The following is a 21,279-nucleotide window of genomic DNA, read 5'->3' on the forward strand; positions in this document are numbered from 1 at the left end:
AGAGAGAGAGAGAGAGAGAGAGAGAGAGAGACCTGGCAAAGAGCACCAAGCTGAAGCTGTACCTCCTGGGGACCCTGACAATCTGGGGCACTCTGGCAGCATCTTGGGGCCCACTGATTCATCAGGTGGGTGGAGTTTGGCCACCTAAGCTTGGGCCCCTAGCCAAGTGCCACACTTCCCTTTCCACAAGCACCCTGGGGAAGGTGGGTAGGGATGCGGGCACTTCTGGGGCCATCTGCAGCTGGCACCTTCTTGTTCAGATTCCCTGACTACCTTCAGGGCTCCTGACCACAGAGGCCAGGCCACATATCAGGTGGGTGGTGGGTAGGCTGCCTCACACCTCATTTACTGGAAATTTGCCAGGTGAGAAGACTACATGTATATGCATGTCGAAGGCTCCAAACCTGACATCCCAGGGGTGGTAGCCAGCTCCCAGCTCCATCTAAAACTGCAGCAGGGGATCCGCTCTGAGGAATCCTGACACTACACTGGCTTAGAAGGGAGACTTGGTAGCTCAGCTGACTCTGGACCGGACTGGGTACCACAGAAGAATGTCCCTCTGCTTGTTCCTTTACCACTCACCCTCCTCCCACCCTGACCCAGAGCTGGGGCTGGGGGGTTCCAAAGAATTCAGCAGTCAGCCCCACCCACCACCTCTACCCCAGAGAGCTTGGAGACTAGGGGGCAGGCAAAGGCATGGTGCAGGTGGGCACCTGAGATCTGTTTTAACTGTCACTCTGGCGAGCCTGGGATGTGAATGTGGGAAGGGGACGGTGTGCCAGGGCCGTTGTTGCAAGTGGGCCACCTCTGTGCCCCATCTCAGCAGACACTTCAAGCCCACCCAGAGAGGAACGGCTGGGTTGGAGCCGATCTGCCTTCTCGGTGGGGTGGGTTTTGACACTCCCTTTGGTGAGAGGGTGGCAGGAAGGGAGTGAGGAGCCAAGCCTGGGGCTTTCTCACCATGGGCCTCAACCTGCTTCCCATCTGGCACCCTCCGTGCAGCTGACTCCTTCACGCCCACTCTCGGCCCTACTCCAGGCTGAGGCTTCCCCACCGCAGGTCCTTTGAGCTCAGCAGCCAGTAGGCTGAAGGATGGGCAGCTCAGGGCTTGTGGCCTGGCTCTGCCTGCTATAGGGCAGCCTACTATGGTCCGGGTGAGGGCAGGTGTAACAACGACCCCTGAGAATACAGGCAGAACAGGCAGAATCAAGTCTGTCTTCAGGGAGGCAGGACGGAGCCGTGGAAGCTGACACAGGCCACCAGCCTCAGGGCCGCTGCACACCCCAACTCCAAAGCCCCTCCACGTACTCCGGTGATCGTGTGTACTTTCTGGTCTGGCATGTGATCCTACTGTGGTACAGTGACCACACTGACCAGTCAGTGCTGGAGGGGACTGGGCAACCACTAGCCCAAGCTGGATTGTGCCTGCTGCATCCTGCTGGGGGTTCTCACAACTGATACCTTTGGGGTCTGGTGTTCTACCTGAGGCTGTTGAGGGAGGTTTCCACAGTTCTAGAGAGCAGGCCCTCAGGTTGGTGACTGGCTATAGAAAGAGGCCAGAGGCCTGAGTCTTCATGGTGCCCAGCTGCCTCACTGCTGGTTCTTCTGCTGTTCCTGGGAGCCTGGCTCAGGGCCTCTGCGCTGGTGCTCAGGAGGCCTGCCTTGATCTGCAGGTGCTCCTGGGCCTCCTTCAGGGCATGCCTTTGGCTTCCACTCCTTCTGGCTGCTGATAAAAACACCGAGAAAAGGGGAACATTGAAAATTAGAGTTAGCCAGAGCCACTTTGTTCCCCAAGAGTTCCTGGATGGCCCACTGAGGGGCAGACAGAGAGTGGTCAACTGATCGGGTCTACTCTGCTCTCAGGCTGTCCAGCTTCAACTGTGAAACTAGGGGACGTGGTCCCAGCTGCTCGCTCGGTCCCCCGGTTCTCAAGCAGCTTTTAAGCATTAGGGTGCAGCCTGAACCGCTCAACCACCGCCCAGGCCGCTGCCTCGTCTACATCCAGTAATGAGCGGAGCCAGAGGCAGGGATCAAAATTTAAGTTGCAGCTGCACTCTGTGCTTCTGCTCCCTGCTGCCCTGTGCCTCAGTTTCCTCACCTGTGAGGTGGGGTCACAGTACCCATTTCCTGGCAAGGCTGACCCAAGGCCTGCTCTAATTTATTAAATTATTTAATGTGTATGATTGCTTTGCCTGAATGTATGTAAGTGCCCCTGTGTCATACAATGCCCGTGGAGGTCAGAAGAGGTTGTTAGATTCCCCTGGAGCTGGAGTTATAGATGGTTATCAGTCACCATGTGGTTGGTGAGAACTGAACTTGGGTCCTCTGCAAGAACAGTCAGTGCTCTTAACTGCTGAGCCATCTCTAGCCACATAAGGCCTATTCTAGGAACATGGATTTGTATAAAGAGTTCACAACAGCCGTGCGTCCCTCTTTGAGACTATGCCAGTTAACCACAGTCTCATTGTACCTCAAAGCCAGAAGGACAAGAGCTCATGTGCCTGCTTTGCAGAGGTAGAGACAGAGTCTTGGGCACTGGCAGAGGAAGTAGACCAGGAAAGGCTAGGCAGCCACATTAGGAGGTTGGGCTTCAGGAGTGGGGTTTCTGCAGAGCTCTCCTCCCAGAAACCTCTCCTATGTCACCTGCCAGGCCGTGCTCCACACTGTGGTCCCAGGCTATGGCTCTGCACCAAGAAGAGGCTGGGCCCACAGACAGCTCCCTGTGGGCACCCTCCACATGCTTACCTCTCCCCCACTGATGCAGGTGACCCGGGTTGTCCTAGAGTCCTACGGATATATTCTCGAGAGCGGATGTCAGCCTGGAAGAGACAGAGAAAGCTGAGGCTAGGGCCTGGGCACGTCCTCCCAACCCCCAGCAGTCAGAAGCACTTCCATGCCCCTCCCCAGAAGCCCGAGGCAGGCCCATCATGTCCTTTGGGAGCATGAGCCCCACTGGCGGGTGGTTGATGGGGCTGAGGTCCTGCAGTGGCAAGTCCTAGAAGGGCCCACACAGCTGGGAGCAGGCTGGGTGGGGCCTAGGGCTCCTCCCAGATTCGGCTGAGTGCCTGACACTGAGCCCAGAACTCCTGCTTCTCAGGCACTGCTCAACATGTCCTCTGACAACTTATAGCCCAGCCTGTCATCTTTGGGGTTCACTATTCCCCAATAGGTGTCAGCTATGACATAGATTCATTTCCAGAAAGTTTGGTAGTTACCAGAATCAGAGGACTACGGGCCACAGGCAAGGACATGAAATAGATGCAGGCCTGAGTGGACACCGGCTCCCCCAATTCCCTGGAGGACCTGGCCTCAGAAAGCCCCCGATTCCAGCTCACATGGGTTTAGCTTAGCTTTGTAGCCACATGACACACAGATAGCAACAGCTAATTCTGCAGACAGTACCTCTTCAGCTCAGGGGAGGTGGGCTGTGGGCAATGGGATGTTCTCACGATCAGGACCCCACCAACCAGGAGAGCCTGGAATTGGCACAAGAAGGGCAGTGAGGCCTGTGACCGAGGGCCCTACTGGGTTGTGCCAGAGCCTGGGTCTATGCCAGAGGAGACAGGAGGGAGACCTCAGAGATCCCAGAGACCAGCTGTGGGGTACAAATAGGCACTGACCCCTCTCACCTTCTTGGAGAACTTTGGGGAGGAGGAGTTGTCAGGAGGGAGCTCTGCTGAGGGGCCAGTGGGAAGAAAACAGGCCAAGAGCTACAACCAGTCCTGCTGGGCCAGATCGTCCTTTATTCCCTTCCTCCCTGCCAGCCTGGGTGCCCAGGGCAGATGACCGTGTGCTTGCTCTGTTTGTGCCCAGGATCTGCCAGGCTCTTCTCTAGGGCTGGGTACATGATCTGGCCCTATTTCTAGGTAGTCAAGGTACTCCTCAAGGGGGCTGACCCCTCATCTGCTAGGACAGGAACTGTTCCTTCTGGGTAAACCATGGTCAAAGGGGCAGAGGCCTGCACAGCAGGTCAGGGACAGCATGCTGCAGAGCTGCAGGTCCTAAGGAAGGGTGGGTCTGCGGCTTTCTTTCATTAGACTGCCAAGATGGAAGAGGAGAGGCCTCCTGGGGCTAGGGACATGACTCACAGGTTTGAGTGAACCCACGTACCTGCAACCCCAGTAATGCCCTGGATGAGGCTGGGGTGAGCTAGGTTGATCGGGCCCTCCTGGGGGATGCCAACAAACCCACTCTTAGAGGCCACATCTGGGCAGTCTCTCCAACGGGGCTGAGCACCACCAGAGGTGCAGGCTGCTGCTGCCACCTGCAGGCAACCCTGTGAGTCTGCAGTGGGAAGTGCTGTCCCTCATGGCTCCCCTTGGGCTGGCCCCAGGCAGAGTCCAGCCTGTAGCCCCTGTGTTATGTGCCCATCTTCAAAAGGCTCCCGAACACACAGAGCTGTTGTCTGAAAAACTGACCCACAGGCAACTCACACAGCAGCTGCTCCAAGTCCCTTGCTGATGAGGCTTGAAATCAGGCTGAGTTCCCTGAGCCATCAAACTCCTCCCTGCTCCAGAGCCTTTGGAAATGCTATTCCTGGGCCTGGACTGCTTTTCCCTCTTCCTCCAAAGAGCGGCTTCTCCTTATCTAGGGGCCTCTGTTGTACACGCCCCACCATGTGATGAGTGACACCGCATCACAGCTGAGCACAGGAAGTGGTCTGTACATACTGGGGGCTCACTGCCCCTTTTCTGTGGGCTAAGCTGACTGGCTCCTCAGAGTGCTGGGCCTCTGGATCCTAAGTACCAGCTTAAGTGACATGTGCCTGGCAAAACCATACCCTGGTGTCCCAATTGATGTCCCTGGTCCCTGCACAGGTCTCCTCGGTGCAGCCCTACAGTGACCCTGCAAGGGCCTCTGATGGAGGGCTGCTTCCCTTGGTCCTGAGGGCTACATCTGGCTGCGGAAAGATGAGGTGCTCTGCTGCCTGAGCTGCCAGTGCCCAGTGCAGATGGCTCAGCGAGGTGAGGTGTGGACAGTGGGCCCAGGCAGCCAGGGCCATAGCAAGAATTCCTAGGTGCTGCAACCTCTGCTCTACATTCTTGCCTCCAGGGCCCAGGCAGTCCCACCAGGCTCTCCAGCCAGGGGCCTTAGTCCAGGTCAGCCTGCCCTCAGACGCCTGCAGAGACCCCGACTGAGCAGATGATTGCGAGTGGAGACTGGGTGGCAGGGAGAAGTGTATCGGCCTCCACTGCCTTCCCACACAGCCCCATACCTGGCGCACTGGCTCTGGGGCCCGGAACCTACAGCAGCGGTAGGTCAGGCGCACAGCAGCCTCCAGGCTCATTCTGTGGCCCACGGAGACGTAGAGGGGCTTGATGCAGTGGTCGTGGCTCTTCAGGGCCTATAGATGGAGGCAAGTTAAGCATGGTGGGGACCTATCCCTGGAGCAGGACCAGCCTCAGAGCTGAGGCTCTGACAATGTTCTGGGTGAGAATCCTGGCCCTGAGGCAATTTCTAGTGGCACAGGGGGTGAGTGGCTAGAGGAGGGAGGGAATACATAGCACACCTGGTTGGTGGCAGGATACATAGGGAACAGATGTGACATGCATAAGTGCATGTTTGCAGGAACACACTGTGGACTGGCCTCTTGGACCTGGATATTGGGTGGGTAGAGGTCTTGGTTCACTCACCATCCCTAGGACAGTCCCAGAGCCTCCAACCAGAGGAAATGTGTCTCCCCCAGCCTGCAGGAGCCGAATCTGCAAGAGGGAGAAAAAAATGGCAAAAAATGCCCTTTTAAAAACGTATATAAGCAGGGCTGGAGAGAAGGCTCAGTGACTAGGAGCACTGACTGCTTTTGCAGAGGATCTGGGCTCAATTCCCAGGACGCACATAGTTGCTTAACAACTGTCCATAACTTCAGTTCCAGGGGATCTGATGCCCTCTTCTGACCTCTGCGGCACTGCACGGCATGGGTGCACTTGTATGCAGGCAATACACTCATACACATAAAAAAATGTCAAAACTGTGTATATGCCAGGGATGGAGACCCATGAACTGCAGCCTGGTCTACATAGCGGGATCAAGGTTAGCTGGGGCTACAGGGAAACCCTGTCTCAAAAAACAAAAAAAGAGAAAGTGTATGTGTATAAGTACTTATGTATGTGTGTGGAGGCTGAAAGACATCACTGTCAATCCCAGAAATGCCATCTACCTTCCTTGAGACAGGGTCTCTTACTGGCTTGCAGCTCACCAAGTAGGGTGGGCTGGCTGGCCAGCAGGCCCGGGACTCTTCTTTCTCTGCCTTGCCGGTGCTGGGATTAGAACGGGCCACCATACTCAGTATGTTTACATGGGGGCTGGGAATTAAACTCAAATCCTTGTGTGTGCAAGGCAAGCAAGCACTTTATTAACCAAGCCATCCCCCTAGCACACTGTCCCTTCTGAAAGGGGACATTTTAAAAAAAGATTTATTTTACGTGTATGTGTCTGTGGGTATATCCACATGAGTATAGGTGCCTGAGGAGGCCAGAGGTGTCAGACCAGAGGTTACAGGGAGTCGTGAGGCACTTCACATAGGTTCAACACACATTACATCCCTGCTCCACACAGGCATCAGAGAGCCAGGGAGATGACTGAGACTCTGCTTCAGCAATTTTCCCAGTGGAATAAACAGGATGTTACCGGCTCCCTCTGGATGGCGATATCACATCCCCATTGTGGGGCAGAGAAGGGAGGAGTGGAGGTGGGGCAAGAGCCCGAGTCAGGCAGCATAGCAAGCTGGCCTGGAGGCTGGCTATGAGCTGTGTCTGTGTGTGGGTGGGGGACAGCAAGAGAGGCAGGAAGGCTGGAAAGCTCGTCCTGTCCCCAGGAACAGGAGGACATGCCCTATGTAAACGCTGCAACAGCATGGATAGGCAGTTGGAGAGGCAAGCATGGCAGGAGGCTAGAGAGTGCCCAGGGAGCTTCTGAGGACGGAGCCTCTGCTGGATGCGCAGCCCAGAGGTAAGTGGAGGTACCCAGTGAAAGGTGGGTCTTCTGGACAACAGTCACAGATGTGGGAAGTGTGCCAGCAGATTAGGCTAGCCAGGTGTCCCCAGGAGGTGGCCAAGCCAGGGGACCCGTCCCCAGGGCTAACCTGGATGCTCACTGGCTCAGCCACAAGCAGTCCCCAGGCCCCTCTCCTCACCTTCTCCTTGTGCAGGGCATTGTTTTCCAGCCCGTCCACCTGCAGGAGTTTCTTCGCCACCCCAATGCAGGGCAGCTCTGTAAGGACACCAAGGTGGCAGGCCACCCCGAACCCTGCCAGGAAGAACAGACAGACTGAGCTTGGTGGTAGGGATGCTACAGGAGACAAACTAGAATCTCCCATCTACAGACACAGACTCTGAGACCCAAGCTGACCCTAGCCCATGGACAAGGCCCTCTTCCCTGTCCTCACAGGTCTAAGGATGGGGTGGAGGAAGCCTCCTTCTGACAGGACGGGTAGTCTATTCATGTCCTCAGGGCCTTCCCCTTCCCTCCCCTTTGTTGCTTCTGTCCCTGTGGTCTAGGCCTCCTGCCAATGGCCTAGGTTGTAGTGGCTGGGGATACAAGCCCAGGAGTGGCCTGCTGGTCCCAGTACTGGTGTCAGATCAGTGTGTCTTCCCTCTGGCTCTGTACCTATGGTCCAGGCAGGCCCTTATCATTCCTGCCATCTAGAAAAGCTACCCCTCCATCAGGGCCCCTTGAGTGCCCACCCCTAGGCTTTCAAACAGCCATTTTCTCCAGGCCATGGGCCTGATATTCACAGGAACGAAGCCTCGGTGCCAGCTCAGGGCCCGTGTGATGAATGGAGCTAACTTGAGCTCCCTACAGCTGCCACGTTGACCTGGATGGGTCAGTGTGGGGGCCCTGTAGGAGGCAAGGGGGTGGGCAAGAAGAGGTGAAGAGGAGCTCTTTTCTGGTCGGGGCACCATACTGTCCTACAGCATCCTTTCTGACCCTCTCTGGGGAGAATTACCTCGCTGGTGGAGCACCCCGTTTCCATCCACAAGAAGGACCTACAGAGCCACAGAGGAGGCAGTCAGCTGGGCTGACCCTTGCTTCTCAGGCCAGGCTGTTTGTCATGCAGCAGGAGGAGCTCTTTTCTGGTCGGGGCACCATACTGTCCTACAGCATCCTTTCTGACCCTCTCTGGGGGAGAATTACCTCGCTGGTGGAGCACCCCGTTTCCATCCACAAGAAGGACCTACAGAGCCACAGAGGAGGCAGTCAGCTGGGCTGGCCCTTGCTTCTCAGGCCAGGCTGTTTCTGAGGCAGCAGGAAGGAGAGATAGCCACACAGGCCCTGCTCTTTGGACATTCCCATTCCCACTGTCTATGGGTGGCAGAGGCCTGCAAGGGCCCTTCTGTCTTCAGCCACAAGTAGAGGGGCCTGCCTGCCCTTGGGAGGCACTTGCCTGGGGCATGAGGCCTGGTTCCTTCTCCTGCAGACGCCGCACCAACTCCGTCAGGAAGGGTACTTCTCTGAAAGCCAGGAAGCCCGACACATAGGGGGCTGTCAGGCTGACCATGTGGCTGTCCTCATACACCACCTGCCAGCAAGACCCCCAGGTGCAGCTCAGATGTTGGGTGCAACCACTTGCTCCCAGCCCCACATCCTTCTGCTCACTGCTAACGTTTCTTTCTGCCAGACCCATAGCTCCCATGTCTGCCTTCCCTGTGGCCAGTGTGAGATCAGGGTTTGAAAGACAAGACAATTTGCACCTGGGTAGTGGGGACTCAACTCAAGTGTCTATGAGGACCCTTTGTCCTCGATCTGGTCTCAGGAGCTTGGCGGAGGTGATAGCAAGCTTCAGACTTACCTGCCCTTTGCCCTCCTGGCTCCTTCCTTGTCAGTGTGAGCTGTCTGCACAGGTGCTGGATGTTTAGAGAAGGCAAAGCATAGGAGCCCCTGGGCAAGTGCATGTAAACCCAGGCAGTGCTGTGTGTGCATTAGAAGGTCCTTGGGGGCAAGCCAGGCAGGTAGGTCAAGCTTCAGAAGAAACTTCCGAACATTCAAGAAAAGGACAGGCATATCCTCAGAGCCAGGCAAGCTGCAGGAACAGGGTCCCGAGGAATGGGAGAGCTCAGAAAGACAAATTCTGAGGCTGAATCAAGCACACCATGGTATGGACAGCAGGCCTTGTGCATACTGTGAGGAGGCGTGGTGGATACAGGGAACCAGATGGCTTTAAGGAGGGGCTGGGGACAACCCAGAGAGCTTTGTAAAGGGCAGCTACCTTTCTTAGGACTTCTCTGGTAAAAAGATGAGTTTGAAAACTAAAAGAATCCTACCAGCACAAGAGGGTGGTCAACATATACCTTTAATCCCAGCACCCAAGAGGCAGAGGCAGAGAGGCAGAAGCAGGAGGATCTCTGTGAGTTTAAGGCCAGCCTGGTCTATGTAGCAAGTTCCAAGTCAGCCAGCTACATAATGAGGCTCTCTGACTCAATAAATAAATAAATAAATAAATAAAATGGTGAGGCCAGTTAAAACCTGATTGAGCACTAAGGGGCTCTGGATGGGGCTCTACAGCACAGGGTGAGGAGCTCCTGACTATGGGTCTCCATCAACCTCACTGGCCTGACATGGAGACTCATTCCTATCGTGTCTATATTTTCCAGAACCCTCCATCCCCACTGCTGTTACTGAATCCAGCAGATCTCTTGGTGAGAATTTCCAAACTACAATTCCCATTTGCCCCAAAGGCTGGATCTGTATCTAAGCCCATGTGCAGAACTGACTATTTTCACACATGGGTCTGGGGCTTGGCCTCTTGACACTTTTACTAATGACTCAACTAAGAAACTTCTCAAAGCTGCCAAGGACCTAAGGTGGGGAGGGTCCTCTCTGGAGGCTGACAGGGGAACGTGACTCATAGCTGGCCCAGCCTATTGGACTGCTGAGGCCCCACACAAGAATACGTTCTAGCTGGACACATTTCAGCCTGTGTCCTCATAGATGACAGTAACTGCTCCAGTCAGAATCTCTCCACATAAGCTCCCCAAACCGGAGAGATCAATAAAAAAGGAAATTTCCACCTCTCATGCTGGCCATGAACTCATGTCCACAATGACATATGTTCCTAGGTGCCTGCATGAGGGAGACACAGCTTAGGCAGTGGAGTAGCTCAGAGAGCACGCTGGACAGAAGAGAGTAGCTCAGAGAGCACGCTGGACAGTAGAGGGTAAGGAAGGCGGCTGGATCTCTGTCAAAGTCATCTCAGAGACAGACAGCTGCAAAGTGACCAAAAAACACAGTCAGAGGCTGAAACAGTCAGGGGCCTGGGAGCACAGCTCTGGCATGTGTGAGGCCCTGGGCTCAAGGCCCTGGGTTCTATCTCCTAGCACCACAGAAAATAAAAAGACAAAATCAACTACATTTGATCTAAGAGCAAGTGTTTATCTTTCATTATATTTGCACATTTTCTATAAAAACAAAGAGAAAAATTAGTTGTGATGTAGTTCAGTGTTGAACACTCCTGAACAAGGCCAAAGGTTCCAACCCTAGCAGTGGGGGTTGGAGAGAGAGAGGGAGAGAGAGAATAATTTTTTGTGGGCAAGAGCTGGAGTCTGAGATCAGCAAGCTTCAATGTTAGCCAACACTGTGGCGTTCCCTAAAATTAAGTTGCACTTAGACAGCTGTTGTGTGGGGTTAGGTCCACCTGACTGCACTAGGGTAAACTGTAATTGCTAGGTTGTGTTCAGTTCCAGGTAGTAGGTATGAAGACAGATCCTGCTAACTGACAGCATCACTGGGGGCCACCAGCACGTGAGGAGCCATGTCACTGTGGCCTTTAGGACAGAGCAAACAGAAGGAGCCACAGGGATGTTTGCTAACAGAAGGGTGGGAACGAGTCCTTCCACGCTCTGCTGCCTGGACAGCACTGACAAGATACCAGGGAAGTCTCTTCCTGCGGAGAAGAGCACAATGACCACAGGCGGCTGACTACCGGGTAGGCTATACTGGAAGGCGATCACTTGTCTGGGTGCTGGGGAGGATTCCCAACTGCATAAAGGTGGACCAGAAACTGTCCAACCAAGCTTTGCCTCACAATCATGGGAAAAGGTACTGTGGGAGATGGCTTCCTCATTAAGTGGAGACCAGGGGAAGAAAAAAAATGTATTTAATATCTGTACTGAGATAAATTTTATAAAACGCATCTGTGAAGTGTATGACTCTGATTTTTGGTGTTTACAATTATCACCATAATTTAATTTTATTTAAAAATATTTTATTATTTATGCACGAGTGTACTACCTGCATGTATGTAAGTGCACCCATGTCATGAGGGCCCACAGAGACCAGACGTGTCAGATTTCCTGGAACTGGAGTTACAGACAGTTGTTACCCACTATGGGAGTAACTGAACCACAGTCCTCTGTAGGAGCAGCCAGTGCTCTTAACCGCTGAGTATCTCCCCAGACCCCATAATCTAATTTTCGAACATCTTCTCTGACCCTACAAATTAACTTCCTCCAAACCATGCTCAGCCCTGGTGTAATGAACAACCATCACCATAAACCTGACAGGACTTAGAATCACTTCAGAAACACACCTCTGGGAACATCTGTGAGAACATCTGTAGAGGTTTAACGGAAGAGGAAAGACCCATCCTAAATGTGGGGTCCAGGACTGAATAAAAGGCAAAAAAGGAGAAAGCCAGCTGGGCACCAACACTCCACTCGCTGCTGCCTGGTCCGCTGAGGCGTGAGCATCAGCCTCACGCTCCTGCCACCACGCTGTCCCCGCCACCACAGACTGCAACCGCAAACCCCGAGCAAAAGAATCTTTAGGCCGCTTTGTCACAGCAACAACAAAGGTAACGAACTTGCCTAGGTGAGCACAAACTTCTATTCTCTAGGAGTCTGCCTGTCTAAACTCTTACCATACTTCCAGGTGGCCCATAGTTGAGCATTGGGGGATCACTACGCGACCCCTTCCTGACCTAAGACTACAGCAAGAAGCAAATGCTAAGTGGAGACACAGGCGGTCTGCTCAGTGCTGCGGTCATAACAGAACTGTGGTACACAGTACCCTTGAGAACTCCAGTGCGGGGGACAGAGGGACTGTGCAGGGCAGCAGCGTTCATGCAGGTGAGGGCACTTGTGTGTGCGGTCCAAGAGAGCTGGAGGCAGATGGCACTCATTGCCCACTGTTTCATTAATACCACCGTCATTCTAGTTGCTTTTCTGGAGCTGTGATAAACGCTCTGACCGAGAGAAACGTAAGGAGGAAAGAGCTTATTTCATCTTACATTTCCAGGTCACGTTCATCACTGAGTTTATCACTCAGGAAGTTGGGGCAGGGGCTCCAGCAGGAGCTGCAGCAGAAACCACTGGAATGCTGCTTACTGGCTTGCTCAGCTGGCTTTCTTATACAGTGCAGGCCCACCTGCCTAGGAATTATGCTGTCCACAGTGCACTGGCCCCTCCTCGCCAAGGTCAAGCAAGATGATATCTCACAGAAATGGCCACAGACCAATCTGATGAAGGAAATTCATCAACCAGGTGATTATAAGTTGTATCAAGTTTACAATAAAAACTAACCAGAACAATAATCCTCCCCAGGTCAGAAGAGGCCCAAGGGGTAGAGTAGGGAATGGCAGAGCACATTTATTTACAGAAGCCACCCAGCTCTGGGGTCTCTGCCTACCCTCTCCCTGCATCATCCTACAGAACAGCCAGGGACCCCTAAGACAGAAGCCCTAGGTTCTTTTTACCACAAACCCAGTTCTCAGAAAAGTGGGCACTTAGCCCATTTGTGCTGAAGCAGAACTGAAAGGGGCCTTCTGGGTAAGGTGCAAAGTTAGTCAGAGTAGTGACGGGAAACGCCGAAGCTGGGATACAGCCAAGGCTTCCCGAGCTGCAATGAACCGTAGGCTTACTGCTCATTCACGGACATTTAGGGAGGATTTGTATGTATTCTACACATCAAGTCACAGTTCCAGGCATCACAGAATTTACACTTCTAAAGGGGAGGCAGGTCAATTCCATTCTTGTGTGTCAAAGGAGAGGTTCAGGGTTGCTATGGTCTGAATATTTTTGACCCTGAAATTCATATGCTGAAATTCTAACCTACAAGGTGATGGTATTAAGAGGTAGAGATCTGGGAGGTGACTAAATTACTCCAATGGAGACTTACCAGAACACACGGTGCTGACACCTTGTTCTTGGCCTTCTAGTTTTCAAAATCATGAGAAGTAACTCCTATTGTTTATAAGCCACCCAGCCTGAGGCATTCTGCTACATGAGCCCAAAGGGACCGAGAGAGGATGCTGAGAGGCAACTCCTGGTCTTCTGAAATGAAGGAGGCTCATCAGAGGAGGCAACTCGAAACTGGGCACTTCAGAGAGCCAGTGAGGTGAGGTCTACTCTGAGAGAGAAGACATGTCTACAGAGAAAGGCCACCAGAGGAATTCAAGCCATTCAGAATAGTGTTTGGGAAGGACTGAGGGTGGAGGTGGGTCAAACTAAGCAGAAACAGAACACAAAGGGCCTTTAAGCTACATGACAAGTACGAACTTTATTAATCACGAGAAAGTGGGACTCGCATCCAAATTTTGTTGTTGTTTTAATACAGGGTCTCATGTAGCCCAGGCTGGCCTCCAACTCTGGATTGTCCAGCCTCAACTTCACAAGTGCTGAATTACAGGTGTGTGTACCACCATGCCCAGCAGGAAGTGCTGTAAGAGGACCTGTGAACTGGATCACACTTGCTTTTTACAAAAACTGCCCTCTTATCCACAGAGGAGGAGAAACACTTGGGGAGGGGGAGCCTATGAGGACACAGATCAGTAGTCTACAGGGTGACAGTGGCTCACAGGTGCCAGGGACTGAGGGGAGGCAGAAAGCACAGAACTGGGAGGGATGGGTAGAATGATGTGTGTGTGTGTGTGTGTGTGTGTGTGTGTGAAAGAGAGAAAGAGAGAGAGAGAGAGAGAGAGAATAGGAGCCAGGTACAGCAATACACATGTATGAAAATAACACAGTGAGACAGCAAGAGAGAGTGAGAATGAGAGAGAGAGAGAAAGAGGAGCCAGGCACAGCAACATACATGTATGAAAACGGTGAAAGCCATTATTTTATATGTTGACTAAAATATTCAAAAATAAGAACTTTGAAAATAGAGCTAGTTGGGCTGGGTGTGGTGGCGCACGCCTTTAATCCCAGCACTCAGGAGGCAGAGGCAGGCGGATCTCTGTGAGTTCAAGGCCAGCCTGGTCTACATAGTGAGTTCAGGACAGCTGGGGCTACAGGAAGATCCTGTCTCAAAAAGACCAGAAAAAAGAAAGGGAGGGAGGGAGGGAGGGAGGGAAAGAAAGAAGAAAGAAAGAAAGAAAGAAAGAAAGAAAGAAAGAAAGAAAGAAAGAAAGGAAGGAAAAAGAAAAGAAAAAGAAAATAGAGCTAGCGTGAGACAAGGTGGAAAGATGCAGAGGAACTTTCAGCATGGAACTTCCGGCCGTGGGCTGTGGGCCACTGAGGTGAACAAGCCAAGGCACCAAACCACCAGATTGAAAGTGAGATGTCTGTTGATTCATAGTCACAATATGGCCTCAGCTTTCTGTCTTTTAGATTCTTCCTTCAAAGGCACCCCAACCTGCTCAGGAAATTCTACAAAAGCACCCCAACCTATTCGTGAAAGTCTGCAAAAGAGGTGAAGGTGTGGATCAACGACAAAGAGTACTTGCCTAGCGCGTGCGGGGCCCTGGGGGGGGGGGATCCCCAGCATCAAAATAGAAATTCTACAAAACACGGGTGGGGTGAGCCCAACAGGCCTGTACCCTGTCCTGGGGCCCAGCGCCCCGCTTTGGCGGCCAGCCCCGGGCTCGGCATTCCTCCCGGGTTACCTCGAGCTCAGGGTAGCTCAGCACCACCAGGGAGGCGCAGGCGCGGACACTGTCCCCTTTCACGAAGGACACGTCCACGCCGCCGACCCTCTGCAGACCCGAGAAGGCGCGGTCCCGCTGCCAGGCCTCAGTGTCCCGGTCCACCACGCGCGCTTTCAGCTGGGCTTGCTCCCTACGAGGACACAAACGTGAAGCGGGCCCGGGGCCCACCAGGGCGCGCTCCCTCCCTCGCAGCACACAGCCGACCCTGCCCGGCCTCCTCCCGGCTCAGGGAGAAAGCCGCTCACTGAGCGGATACGCGGACCCGGAAGAGAAAGTACCCGGCCCGCAGGCTACTACTTCCGACAGTCTCCCGGCCCGCACGCAGGGCAGCGCGCCTACTCGCTGCTCGGTCGGAAGGTCATCGGAATGAACCCAGCCCTCGGTCGTGCACGTCCTTAGACCCCATTACCGTTTCCAGAGCGACAGGATTTCCTCCGGCGGCCGTGTAACTGCCTGGCCGGCCATGGCTCGGCCCTCGGCGCCCTTCATACGTCACTTCCGGAGGGCCTCGCTGCTGCAGTCACGGTCACCGCCAGGGGTCGCCGTCACAGCCGCGCGGCCTCCGGAGTCCGCCGACTTTGGACCTCGCGGGCCGCTGGCTTCCGGCTTCGCGTGTCATCCCCAGCCTCGGTCGGTCCTGCTCTGAAAAGGTTCGCCGGAAGTGGGCTTCCTAGCACTTCCTGAGGCCCGGTAGCGGGTCGTTGGTGGAAGGGTAGTGAGGGCAGAGGTCTGCCCGGATCCGCAGACGGCTGCCTTCCGTTTGGAACCGATTCTCATTCCCTGCTTCTCAGCTGTATCAGTTGTGAGAAAACAAGACCCCCACTCCATAACAAATTCAAGAGACTAGCAAAAGTGAGGCAGCTTTACTTCATGACCCTGCAGAACCGGGTGTCAACCCAAACAAAAGGCAAAAATGGCTGCCAATCAGGCGCAAATAGGCGCAAAATCGTTTTGTTTTATTTATGTGTATTGCCTGTGTGTATGAAAGTGCACCCGCGTCGTGCGGTGCCTATTGGAGGGCATTGGATCCCCTGTAACTGGAGTTATGGACGATTGTTAGCCACCATGTAGGTGCTGGAAATCGAACCCAGGTCCTCTGCAAGAGCAGCCAGTGCTCTTAACCACTGAGTCATCTCTCCAGCCCCTGCAAAATTGGGTTTTATATTCCTTTTAATTACAAATATTTTAAAAAATTTTGTTTTTATGAGTGTTTTGCCTGCATGTAAGTGCACTAAGTGTAATGGCCCCAAATGGAGTCCCCCAAATTGTAATAGCCAAAGTAACTTCATTTTCTTCATTTTGTATAAAGCAGTCACTTTAAACTTCAAATAGAAAAACCATCAGCTTCAAGGTCAAGTCTGAACTTAGTTGCTTCCCCTTAGAAAAGTGCTTTCTTTGGAGTAGCTGACCTTGGTCACCTCCCTGACACTACAGCTGAGCTTCTTGCCTAGCCAAGTAGCCTAAATAACAATAATGAGAAAGTTCCTTACTGTCAGGGTCTCTATCTGTTAAGAGAAGGACTAACACAAGCTTATTCTGGCTTCTGTAGTTTGCTTATCTGCTAACTTGGGCCGTCCTGACCCTACTCAGGACCACCTTTCATTACTCATGTGTGATGAAAGTCTTAAGGTATTTGTGGGTTTTGTATTTATAAGCTTGTTTCACCTTCCCCTTGGGGGCCATGGGTCCTGAATCAGACTAAGGGACCAAGGACAGCTATAGCTTTAATAAGTATGACCAATTAAAATTTGAATTGGGTAGGGAGGTCTTTTCCCAGTGGTTTCAAAACTCCATAACAACCATGTGTGAGCAGTGCCCACGAGGTCAGAAGAGGGTTGGATCCTCTGGAGCTGGAGGTAGAGGCCATGTGAGTGCTGGCACCTGAATCCTGGTCTTCTGTAAGAGCAACCAGTGCTCTTAACCCCGTAAGAGCAACCAGTGCTCTTAACCCTGGAGCCATCTTTCCAGTCCCCACACCCTCAACTACCCCTTTTTTGGCAGGGTGTCCAGTAGGGTCATTGTATCCCAGATTTATTTCTTTTTCTTTCTTTCTTTTTTTTTTTTTTGGTCTTTTTGAGACAGGGTCTCCCTGTAGCCCCAGCTATCCTGGAATTCACTATGTAGACCAGGCTGGCCTTGAATTCACAGAGATCCGCCTGCCTCTGCCTCCTGAGTGCTGGGGTTAAAGGCATGTACCACCACACCCAGCCCCAGATTTTATTTCTAACACCACCCATGCTCAGGGAATCATCTCTTAAAATCACACTCACAAAGCCTTGAAGTAGGAGGGGGACTTTTGAGAATATTGAAAATAAAATCCTGGGTCCAAGGACCCCACTGATACCACACAAAGAGCACACAGACAGTGGGAAAGTAACTCAGCAAGGCAGCTTTTACTTTTGCAAAAGGATGCATTGCTTCATTCTGGTGTCAAGGCAGCAGACTGAGAAGGAAATTTGATAGGTTTTTATCCAAACACAAAGTACTGTGCCTTTTCCTTCAGTCTTTTGTGGTTTGCTAGGTTTTTTTTAAAAAAAATATTTTATTATTTTTATTTTATGTGTATGAGTGTATTGCCTGCATGTATGTGAAAAACACCTGTGTCCTGAAATGGATGCTGCAGAGGTCAGAAGAGGGCTTCGGATTCCCCTGGAACTGGAGTTAAGGATGGTTCGTAGCCCCCATGTGGGTGCTGGGAATTGAACCTGGGTCCTCTGCAAGTGCAGTCAGTGCTCTTAACTGCTGAGCCATCTCTCCAGCCCCGGTTGTCTAGTTTTAAAATAATTGGGGCAAAGGAAGGAAAAGCAGTTGGCCACTCTGGACCAAGTATTAGGTTTCAGAGTGCAGAATACAGGAACAATAGGAGAGAAAGAAAGACACCACATCTGACCTCAACAAAGCAGACTGTGTTTATTTAGCACAGGGAGGGACAGCAGCCTTCCCTCGGGATGGAGGCTACTTTATTGGAAAGGGAACTGATCAGTGTTTTAGGAAAGGGGGAGCAGGGCTTAGGTATATGCAAGGTAAAACAGCTGCAGAGGGCACGAGCTGGTTAAGACATTCTTGAGAGACTTATGGCCCCCTTTCCTGAACCTGTTTGCTCAAGCAAGACAGGCTATCTTGGGAAACAGGCTATCTCAGTAGTTCTCCCTGAGTTCCAGGTTGGTTGGTTGATAGCTTTTGAGCAAGGCCAGCAGCAGTCTCAGAGGACTTCTGGTTTTCTACAGTCGGGGCATTCTATCAATGAGTTCCAGGGATGAGATAGCAGGGTGTTTGCATAAAGAAGAGTTTTACATTTTACGAGGATGGCATTGGAAGGTCATATCCCTGTGTCAACTCTTTTAATGGAAAGGATGGAAGTTCCTTGTGATTATTTTCCTCAGGGGTTTAGTGGAGTTCGGGATGTAGGGACTTTAACTCTCTGGTAAGCTGAGGACTCTCCCTGGGTAAATGTTAGGGTTAAGAGTTGAAAGAGTTGCAGGTAGGGAAGAAAAAGCAACCGAACTCGAACTCGTATAATCCATAATGACCTTTTATTAGTCAGTGAGGGGTGACTGCTGACCAGTGGGAGTCTGCAATAGCCACACAGGCCACACAGAAGAGGAGTTTAAGTGCCTTTGTTTATAGAAACAGAATCGGGGTTGGATAAGGGATTCAGGGCCTACATTCTTCCCCAGTCAGGTCTGGGCAGGGCTTGTTTGCAAAGCAGGGCCAGTCTGTAGAATTTATGGTTGGGGGGGGGTCCCAGAAGAGCTTGTTTGCAAAGCAAGAATTGCTTTATGATTTGGAGCTAATGGAGGTCTCCCTTCCAGAGGGAGAGGGAAGGGGAATGAGAGTAATGGGGGTTTGAGAACAGCTAAAATTCATTATACATATGTATGGGGGGGAATGGTGTAAAGGTCCCTCTAGTGAGAATACTCTGAGTGTGTGAGGCATTGAAAGTCAACCAGTAAAGGGAAATCAGGGAAGTATATTCCTAAGTCTTGTAGCCCTACTATACATTTCAAGAGGAAAATATAAAAGACTGTTCTAGACCAAACTAAAATTTGTGGTTTGGGAGAGGCTTCCTGTAGCTCTGACAATTGACAGGGCAAGTTTTCAACTGGGCGAGAGTGAGTCCCATTTCTCGAGCATGCACTGCATATGAGGCACTGTGCCATTATTTACCTACTGTGTCTTATTTCCACAGACCTGGAAGGCATTTTGGAGATGATGAAACTGCAGTTTAAAGAAGTCAAGTTGCTTTCCTGTGGTCATGGAACTGGCAGACAGGAAACCAGGCACCCATTCTCAGGTACATCAGCCTGGCAGTGTGGCAGAGTGGTCAGGATAAGGGGTTTGGTGTTTGGAGGCCATTCATGCCTGTGGGGATGGGGCAGAAGCTGTGGGGTCTGAGGAAGTAACTCTGGCTGAGGTGTGACTGAAAGGAACGCTGGTCTGTAGGTGTAGGTGGGAGGGAAGGACAGAAACAGCTCCAGGGCTCTAGGCTGCTGTGCCCGCCTCTCCTGGCTCTTGCTCAGATGGTTCTCTGAAACACTCCCACCCCTTGAAGGGCAGCTGTGTCTGCTGTCCCCAGAGTACCTGTAGAGGAGGTGTGACTTGTGTAGGCTTCTGCTTCAGAGGAAGAGCACATTCCTGGTACTTCTCCAACTGGACGTAGATTCTGAAGCTTGAGCTTAGTTTGGCGTAGCAAGCCAAGGGGTCAGAAAAGTGCAGAGTGCACTGTGAGTGCTGGTCACTGCTTGCTGGGTTCAACTCCTGCCCACTGAGTACCTCTCTCTGGGCCAGTTGACCCCACAGCTTGACACTTAGCACTTTATCCACCTGCTGCATAGCTATTTCCTCCTAATAGAGGAAAACTCTCCCCGCTGAGTGGCAGAGGGAGGCTCAGAAGCCTCCAAGTTACAAGGCTTCGTGGGCTTCCCACCAAGGTTGTATAAGCAGCAAGCAACTGCTGGGGGAGAAGAGACTTTTCTGTGGTGCTGCCTATACACTGGGCAGGAAGCTCTGGGTTGTCATCACTTTTACCCAAGCTGGGTGGGCCTTGCAATTATGCAGCCTTGAGTCCCACATGCTGCTCCTGTAAGTGACCCCAATAAACTCACCAAGCTAGATTTGTGCTGAGTCTTTTTGATACAGGGTCTCCCTATAGCCCCAGCTTGCTTCCCAAGTGCTGGGACTAAAGGCTTGTGCCACCACCATGCCTGGCTTGTGTTGACATTTTTTCTTTGGTCTGTCGTCAGTGCCCTATCTGGGGCAAATAGACATTTGCCCACATCTCCTCAGGGAAGGTCATGTGACAGCACCCTATCAGAGCAGTTCTCTGTTCACACACTGGTGTGCATGGTGTACTGAGACTTGGGAAACTTTATCTGATTGGCTTGGCTGATGTTTTCTTCACAACGACTACTTACCATTGAAAGTGTTTCAGTTGGAACTTTGTGGCCATTCGGGAATAGCTATAGTAGCTCCTCATGGCAAAGCTTCACAGCTGCTTAGGTAAAGTGCGTCATTCTCTTCCCTTGTCTACTTCCTGTCACCAAGGGGGGTCTGTTACTTCCTGTCACCAAGGGGTCTGTCTTCTCCACAGCCGGTTCATCGAGTCAGCTCTCATCTGTCTGCTGGCAGCTGGGACACCATGTTGTCAGCTGTTTTCTGTGAGGTTCCTTTTGGCAGAGGCTCCCCTCTGTGGTGAGGAGACAGGAGCCGTGCAGACTCTACCAACAAGCGGTTCTGCTGCCCTTTTTGCACTGAGGAAACACTTACCGCCCCGTATTCTAAACCGGGGAGGTTTTCTGTTCTGAACCCTGCAGTTGCAGGTACCACTACTGCAAGTCTTCCACGGCACACCAGCCGCTTCCGAAAAAGCCAAGCTGAGGCTGTGTGTTGTCAATAGAACCCCTACCCGCAAAGGATTCCTTAAGAACACCTTCTAAAATTTTTATTACATTTGTTTATGTGTGTGCGCGCACATGTGTGCCATGGTGCACGTGTAAAGAGTACTATTTGCGGGAGTTAGGTCTCTTCTACTACGTGGGTCCCAGGGGTTGAACTCAGGTCATCAGACTTGGTGGCAAGTGCCTTTACCACTGAGCCATCTCATGGGCCCAAAAGGAAGGATTCTTTTTTTAAAAAATATTGTATTATTTTGTATATGAATGTATTGCCTGCATGTATGTGAGTGCACCCGTGCTATGCAGTGCCCGCAGTTCTAGGTGTCGGATCCCTTGGAACTGGGGTTACAGACAGTTGTTAGCCTCCATGTGGGTTCTGGGAACCAAACCCTGGTTCTCAGCAAAATCATCCTGTGCTCTTACCTGCTGAGCCAGCTCTCCAGCCTCCAAAGGAGGATTCTTTTTTTTTAAATTTTATTTATTACTTTCTAAAAATTTTATGTGTATGCATGCATTGCCTGCATGTAG

The 21,279-nt window shown here is 52.1% G+C and overlaps 1 protein-coding gene across 10 annotated transcripts; it reads right to left on the reverse strand.

The window, feature by feature from the left end:
• Positions 1-1,541: 1,541 nt before the first annotated feature.
• Endov (endonuclease V) lies at positions 1,542-15,353 on the reverse strand. Of its 10 annotated transcripts, none has more exons than XM_029561348.1 (9): positions 15,267-15,342; positions 14,816-14,987; positions 8,384-8,518; positions 8,134-8,173; positions 7,133-7,245; positions 5,634-5,702; positions 5,216-5,344; positions 2,746-2,819; positions 1,542-1,723 (listed from the first exon to the last, which is right to left on the reverse strand). In XM_029561348.1, the coding sequence occupies exons 1-9, from the start codon at positions 15,320-15,322 to the stop codon at positions 1,591-1,593; spliced, it is 921 nt and encodes a 306-aa protein (XP_029417208.1). In that variant the 5' UTR covers positions 15,323-15,342; the 3' UTR covers positions 1,542-1,590. The 10 variants fall into 10 exon arrangements, with proteins under 10 accessions (XP_029417208.1, XP_029417207.1, XP_029417216.1 ...); XM_029561347.1 differs by having other exon boundaries at positions 1,542-1,726; XM_029561356.1 differs by having other exon boundaries at positions 1,542-1,726; positions 14,816-14,983; positions 15,267-15,331.
• Positions 15,354-21,279: the final 5,926 nt, after the last annotated feature.

Source organism: Nannospalax galili, unplaced genomic scaffold, assembly GCF_000622305.1.
Source record: "Nannospalax galili isolate Female #2095 unplaced genomic scaffold, S.galili_v1.0 scaffold1250, whole genome shotgun sequence".
Lineage (NCBI taxonomy): Eukaryota > Metazoa > Chordata > Mammalia > Rodentia > Spalacidae > Nannospalax > Nannospalax galili.